Consider the following 8,095-nt stretch of genomic DNA (forward strand, 5'->3'; position numbering starts at 1 on the left):
AAAAAAAAAAAAAAAAAAACACGCATCCGTGATCTGCCTTCTGGCAAAAATACAAAATTCCACATTTTTGTAGATAGGAGCTTGAAACTTCTACAGTAGGGTTCTCTAATACGCAAATCTGATGGTGTGATTTTCGTAAAGATTCTATGACTTCTAGGGGGCGTTTCCCCCTATTTTCTAAAATAAAGCAAATTTTCTCAGGCTCGTAACTTTTGATGGGTAAGACTAAACTTGATGAAACTTATATATTTAAAATCAGCATTAAAATGCGATTCTTTTGATGTATGTATTGGCATCAAAATTCTATTTTTTAGGGTTTTGGTTACTATTGAGCCGGGTCGCTCCTTACTACAGTTTGTTGCCACGAACTGTTTGATAAAGAATTTAATTAAACATTATAATAAAGAACAGACACTAGCCTATATTAATTGAAACTTTTAATATAAAGAGCGACGTCAGAGTTTCATGAATTCTGGTTACTGCGGTTGTTTTGAAGAAGAGTAGAAAAAAGAAGGACTTTGACTGAGAATTAGCAAAAAGATACCGATTCATGTCCGTTGTGGAATGAGTGCAATGAGGTGAAAAAGAGTGTGAAAACTACGAAAACTCCTAATGCCTACTAAACCCCTCGTTTTTTACGCTAAAGTTTCACACTTTCTCATAACTCAACTTTTTAAAACAATAAAAAACTTTAGCGTAAAGAGCGTGGCGTTGAAAAGAGGAAAACCCCTTTCATATACGGAAAAATGTGTATTCATTTTAAGTTTTAATGTCGCTACTTACATGCAGTAAAAAAAATCATTTAAATTTTTGAATGAATGCATGTTTTGATTTTGGCTCACCGCATATGAAAAATTAAAGCGAAATGTGAATATTCATCTTTTTTGCTAAATAGTTTTTCTTAATTTTGATCGGACGATTTTGATAAAAAGGGGTAGGGGAGGAGGCCTAGTGCCATCCAATTTTCGGTTGCTTAAAAAGACAACTACAACTTTTTATTTTAAAAAACATTTTTAATAGTAATAAATATACGTCACTTACAAATTAACTTACGTAAAGAAACTCTATTTTTTTTATTGTCTTTACGTATATGAGGGGGTTTACCCACTTTTCAATACCTTGTTCTTTGCACTAAAGCTTGCATTTTGTCCCAATTCCTTAAGAATTACCGCTAAATCACAAAGGCCGTAGGATAAATAGTTGAATTTGCTAAAATACTTTAGAGTAAAGAGGGAGGTACTGTTAAGGAGACGAACCTCCTTATATACATAATAATTTATTTTTGATTTAGGTTTTGATGCTACTCCTTACTTCCAGCTGAAAACAACTTTTTTATTTATTTTCTCATTGTAAATTTTTTTTAAAATAATGCCTAGAAATTTTCATGGAAATTTTCTTCCCTAATGATAAATCTCTCCATTAAAACATCCTCCCACATACGCCCCTTCCCTCAACCCCTCTCCTCCTCAACGCGAAAAAAGTCCCCCTGAAAACGTCTCTACACTTCCCAATAACCATTTCTATATGTAGACAATGGACAAAGTTTTTAACTTGCAGCCCCTCCCCGGGGACTGTGGGGAATTAAGCATCTTGAAAGACATATATATATTAGGCTTTTCGACTATGCAAAACAAAATGGCTATATCAAAATTTTGATCCGGTGATTTTGGTTAAAATGAGCATGGGAGGATGCCTAAGTGCTATCCAATTTTTTTGGTCACTTAAAAAAGGCGTTATAACTTCGAATTTCCACTGGGTCGATACAACCACCCCTGGAAAAAATAATAAAAATAGAAATAAAATAAACACGCATCCGTGATATTTCTTCTGGCAAAAAATACCAAATTCCACATTTTTTTAGATAAGAACCTGAAACTTCTACATTAGGGTTCTCTAATATGCTGAATCTGATGGTGTCACTTTCGTTGAGATTCTAGGACTCTTAAGGGGTGTTTCTGTCTGTTTTCTAAATCAAGACAAATTTTCTTAGGCTTGTAACTTTTTATGGGTAAGATTAAACTTGATGCAACTGATATATTTAAAATCAGTATAAAAATTCGATTCTTTTGATTTAACTATTGGTATCAAAATTTCATGTTTTAAAGCTTTAGTTTCTATTGAGCCAGGTCGCACCTTACTACAGTTCGTTACCACGAACTGTCTGAAAAGTCAACAAAAAAAGACTCCATAATTTCGAATCTGAAATCGCAGTCGTCTTCCCGATTCTTTTAATGGTTTCTTTCTTTGCATTTCCCGCTAGTTTTTCTACAGCAACAAAGCAGCTATAACGGTTGTTTATCCTATAGTACAGGAAAATGAACTCCAAAAAGAGGTCGACCCGAAACAAATTGCAACAGAAATGATTTTTACACCATCTTGTAGAGAAAAAAAAACTGAACAACATGTTCATTTTCGCATATTCTGAGTCGACGCAAAATAACCGTTTTTTGGCTTTTAATGCTCTTTTTTCCGTTATTCGAATAAAAATCGCAATTTTCGTGGACATCGGTTTCTTTTGAACTGAAGTATGATTCTAACCCAAAATAACATGGCGAGACCGAAAACAAAGTCGGACTTAGCGTAAGAAGCACCATAAAAAAGTAACTGTATTTTTTCGACTTTTTTTCGCCTAAATAATACAATTTTCGTTGTAGCCAAAAATAGAATCAAATAGGTTGTTCACTGAACCAAAAATAAAATCGTTATCATGAATTAATTATGTACATTTTCTTAGAAAATAATTAGGGAAAGTGAATTACAAACCGAACTGGTTTTCAGTGGTCAGTATCGTAAATCACGCTTAAAACACTCTTCGTATACTATTTAGGGTCAACCCATAATGTCTAATCTTCACAGTCTATTAAATAGAATCAATCTTATGAAAAAATACAAGAGAATCAGATTCCGACTAGTTTCACAACTTCTTCATTTGGAATGGATTAACGACTAGGGTTCTAGGTTCTCTTCATCATTGTTTCTGTCGATTTTTGGGGAGTTGGAACACATTGTTCCCTTGCAGGTTCTGCATGCTGGAGTACAAACTAAGCCATTTTTATTGAAGCTACACCTCGCTGAACTACACTGTACACGACAGGAGCACTTCACAATCCTTAGGAGCATACGCGGGGCTGGTGGGAGGTCAGTTCTTAATGGGTACAAGAAGTCATCTTTATTCTTCCATCCCCATTCCTCGGCTTTCAGTTTCAGATCAGGCTCCCCGGTTCATACCTGAACTTGATAAAAAACTCTACAGCTATGAAACTTGGCTGCATCAAAAGTTGGTGGCAGATGTTCTGGGTGAACAAAAGAGTTTGCCGTTGTCACTTTCTTTTCAAAAACTTCTCTGCGGAGTTTGTTCAAGTTCCCTCCTTTCGACGAACCGTATATGATCAGCAGGGCGTCTTCACCAGCGGTCTTGATTTCCTCCTTCGAAGCGGACTACTGCATGAACACTGCAGCTGATTTTCGGAAATCATTGTCTTCTATCAGCCTCTTCAGTGCAAGACCTTTCTCCACACCGTGGATTCGCGAAGTAGAGTCACAGCCTCACAGGGCGTGAGCAAAAAGGATCAGATGACAAGTATCTTGTCCCAGCTTCTCTTTCAGGATGTGTATGTCCCATATTCGGGGAGCTTTATTCGACTTTGGCTCAGGTGCGAAGAATAGTTTCTTGCTTGACAAGTCACAGTGGTAGCATAAGAGAACCAATAGATCGGTATCGTCCCCAACTACGGCAGTGTCGTGACACCGTGAAGAGGCAACATCAGCTTCCACAATCGGGACATCTGCGTCACCTGATGCCTGGGAGACAGAGACACCCTTTACACGGAGATGATCAGCCAAAACGTAGATAAACCTGGCTTTGTTTTTCTTGCAAGATAAGAACTCTTCTTTCTTCACCTTGAGCTGCATATCTGCTGCGAAGAAGATCTCACGGCCAACTGTACGACTCCTCTGCGAGTGAGCCATATCTTTTATGAAAGCCCCACCATCGTAGCCGTCGAAAACGATAGTGGCAGAAGGGTACTTTCCTGTCACGTAAGTTGCATAGTGGTCTAGAATCTCCAGGTATCTTTCATTTTTTGTCCATGGTATCCTGTGCAGCAGAGCTCCTCCGTCTAGGATATATCGAGTGCCTTTGGGGAGGGGAAATGAATGCATCTCAAGGTTTCAAGCCTGGGCTATGGCCTTCGCAAGCTCTGGTTTGTTCGCAGTCCGGAACTTGCAGGAGCTGTCAAAAAGTGACGCTGGGTAGGAACACAGTTCGTGTTGAAAGTACTCAGTTTCCGTAAGATTGTTCCTTTTCGCGATTCTGATAAACCTCTGAAAAAGAAGAGTCGGGTCTAGTCGTTTGCAGTCTCCGCTTTGACTTTGCTTGGTCGTCATCTGGATTGCCTGTTGTTTTCGTCGAAACACAAAGTCAGAGACCAGCTGTCCAGACATGGCGTCAATGACTTTTAGGCCAACATCTTTGGCAGAATCAACGTTGGTAGACGGATAGGCAGTTAGACCATTTGCTATGCTTCTTAAATGAACATCTCCCTCAAATGGTGAACCCCTTTCCAGAAACTCGATAATCGTCTGCGTATCTTTGCAGTCTCTCCGTTGCATCGGCTTTGACATCTCCTTGTGCTGATCGCTTGTAACGCATAGAATTTGTGAGATACGTTCCATCAGAAGGTTTACTGTAGAGCAGACTGGTCGCAACAAAACCCAGAAGGGCCTCTGAGCCTCTGTCATGCCTCTGCCGTTGGTAAGGCCACCAGAGGTTTTAAGAGAGCGCATAAGCTCCTGTTCAATGACAAGATCTGTGGAGAGTCCAGCCCATAATCTATCAGAACGTCTTACTACATGCATGCCACTCTGGAAAACCTGGTAGACCGTAGGATGGGTATCTTTGAGCTTGTCCATTCGCTGGATGTAAAGATGGCATGATTTCGTATAGTGGTTGTGTCATGCAGGCACCAGGTATGGTAACATGTCTGGGGTACCTAGTTTTCTACTCGACTTTCTGGCATTACTTGAGGTCTTCGTCTAATTGATTTCTCAGTCAAATCTTGAGAATAAACTTTGAAATATTTAAAACATTAAGTGATGAATGTGACGATTTTCATTTTTATTGTATTACGCAGCCTTCGAAGCGTCTTATACTAGTGCCTAGTTCAGGTATTTTTACGGAAAACCGATCATTTGTTGAATAACAAGTGCCGATAGTGAAATTTTTTGTTTTGCACCAGACACCCAATCTGACTTCATTTTCTGTCTCAGCTTATCATTCTGGATCAGAATCATACTTCATTTCAAAAAAAAAACGGTCGGATACTAAAATTATATTTTTTTTTCGGAAAACGTAAAAAAAATCGCATTAAAAGCCAAAACACGGTTATTTTGCGTCGACTCAGAATATGCGAAAATGGATATGTTGTTCAGTTTTTTTTTTCTCTACAAGATGGTGTAAGAATCATTTCTGTTGCAATTTGTTTCGGGTCAAACTTCCATTTGCCTGTACTACTACAGAAACAGAAGCAGTGATTAAACACGAAAGAAAGAATTAATTTAAAATAAGAATATTCTGAGACGGTTTTCTTGATTGCTATCAATTGTCACTCAAAAGGAGGATGGAAAAATTTGTGAAATGTTCCACCATAGATAAAAATACTATAATCAAAGGTTCAAAAGTGTGAGAACTCTTTTATTTTAAAAAATTTAAGAATATCGCCTGTAGCAGCAAAAAGAAATTCTATTATTTATTCAAACTTTTTTTATAAGACCAATTTTGATTTCGATGAATAAATTGTGATTCCGATGAGTTTATTGGCTCATTCAAAATTACATTGATGTATTTAAAAACCTTTCTTAAATAACCAAAAATATTTTTAAAATATAATAAATTTTATATGAAAAATTGCATTTTTTTACAACACTGCAGTAGTAGCAGATAGCTAGCAACCTAGCAAGAGTTGAATTAAACAACAAACTATCCGAACACCAAAAACAAGAAAAACAATAAGGGATTTTTTAAGACAATGGGAAACAAATTAGAATGAATATTTCGGTCATATGTCCAGGGGCCGTCCTCAGCAATATAAATAAGAAAAAACAACTTACAAGAGGATAAAATCAATAAAACTAAAATGAACAGTTTTTCAAAACAGTCCCAGCATCCTTACCTCAGCGAAGTTCAACCAGGACTGATAAATAAATTGTTATGAAACGATGCAACTCATTGAAATGAAAGAAAATGATTTAAACACACATTTTTAATGCCCGTCTAGGGTTTTTCGCTGCTAATCTTATAGGTCTATTGATGACAGGTTCTGTGTTAATGTCTATTGGTTTTTTATAATATTTCGTAAGGTCATTTTTAATTTAATTTGTGCATAGAGAATTCAGTTAATATTCTCGTAAATCCCTATTTAAGGAAATATTAATATTAATCTTAAGTCTGATTTCAATTGCTTCTCAAACTACTTGCTTTATGCCTAGATCATTGCTAATAATGGCGGATTCTTCAAGAAGTATTATGTGGCCAGGATTTTCGAAAACATGACTGCTTAACGCAGAATCAAAAGAAACAGAAGTAACATTAGATTTCAGAGCTTTGGTGATATCATCTTTATGTTGTTTTAAGCGTTTCTCGAAATTCTGGTGGGTTCTCCCTAGATAGAATTTGCCACAGTCCCATGGTCTTTGATAGACACCTCTTTGGCGAGCAACTGGATTCTTATCTTTACCAGAATTCAGGAGATTTATGATTTTTAAATTATTTGTAAATACAACATACAGATTATTTTGTGTGCATACTTTTTTAAGATTTCTAGTGATTTTTGGCATATACGGGAGGTAAATTATGTTTTGGGGCTTATTGGGATTCTCACTTGGCAAATTATGGTTGATTTTATGGGAATGTCTTTTCATTCTATGGTTAATTGTATTATTAATAAATAAAAGAGGATACCCATTTCCAAAAAGTATGTCCGTGATAAACTCTAGTTCAGCTGTGATTTAGGAATCAGAACAAATGTTCAGGGCACGATCGACGAGAGGTATTATGACACCTCTTTTAACTTGTGGGGGGTGGTTTGATCCAAAATGTGAATATCTATTGTTTTGTGTTGGTTTTCTGTAAATAGTAAAATTGAGTTCATCTAATCTAAGAATAATTAGAACATCTAGGAATGACATTTTATTTGCAATTTTATTTTGGAAATTTTAATTTATTTTGCAATAAACTATAATCCACGATCATACTGATAAGTTGTCTAACAAAATTATAAAAGAATTAAAATATCTAAAATAAAATGATAAAATTACTCTACAATTATATAATAAACTTTTTCCCCCGAGGCAGCTTTTGTCCAAAATTTTATGGTCTACTAAAATTACAAAAGCAAGGCATTCCTTTAAGGCCAATTGTAGCTTGTACAAAAGCCCCGCCTCCAACATTGGAAAATGGTTATGTATAGCCTTCAAACCATTGCTTTTTTCTCAAAAATCTTATATATGTAATTCAGTTGATTTAGCTTAAATACTCAAAAACGTAAATATTTCAGAGAATACAATTATCAGTAACTTTGGAATTGTGTCTACATAGGGCCGAGATATTCATTCTAATTTGTTTCCCACTGTCTTAAAAAATGCCCATTGTTCTTATTTGTTTTGGTGTTCGTGATGGAAAGGAAGTTTGGTCTTCGTCGTTATTTACAACAAACTATAGCCAATAGCTTTTAAATTATGTAAATAAATAATTATTTACAAGATGATACAACACACTCTGTTTTGTCGACAAGGTAATTTATATATAAGATCCCGGTTACAGCGGTACTCTAGCAGCCTAGTAAGAGATAATCACGCCCAATACAAAGTATAGGTAAAGCTGCTCTAACAAGTGGTACGACAGTTTTAGGACAGTTCTGATTCAAATACTGGATAAATCTCTAAGAATAGCAGAAGGAAAGGCTGTGTATAAAACTGCTTATTAGTTCTATTTTTAATTGCTTGATACCTATAAATCAGCTAAAACTGGTTCATGAAGAAATAATTAAACAAGAAAATGAATTACGCAAAACCTTACAGTTTTTTACCTCGTGAAAAA

The 8,095-nt window shown here is 35.9% G+C and overlaps 1 protein-coding gene across 1 annotated transcript; it reads right to left on the minus strand.

The window, feature by feature from the left end:
- Positions 1–4,170: 4,170 nt before the first annotated feature.
- LOC136040675 (uncharacterized) lies at positions 4,171–4,911 on the minus strand. Its single transcript, XM_065724974.1, has one exon. The coding sequence runs from the start codon at positions 4,909–4,911 to the stop codon at positions 4,171–4,173; it is 741 nt and encodes a 246-aa protein (XP_065581046.1).
- Positions 4,912–8,095: the final 3,184 nt, after the last annotated feature.

The sequence above is a fragment of the Artemia franciscana genome, chromosome 21 (assembly GCF_032884065.1).
Source record: "Artemia franciscana chromosome 21, ASM3288406v1, whole genome shotgun sequence".
NCBI lineage: Eukaryota > Metazoa > Arthropoda > Branchiopoda > Anostraca > Artemiidae > Artemia > Artemia franciscana.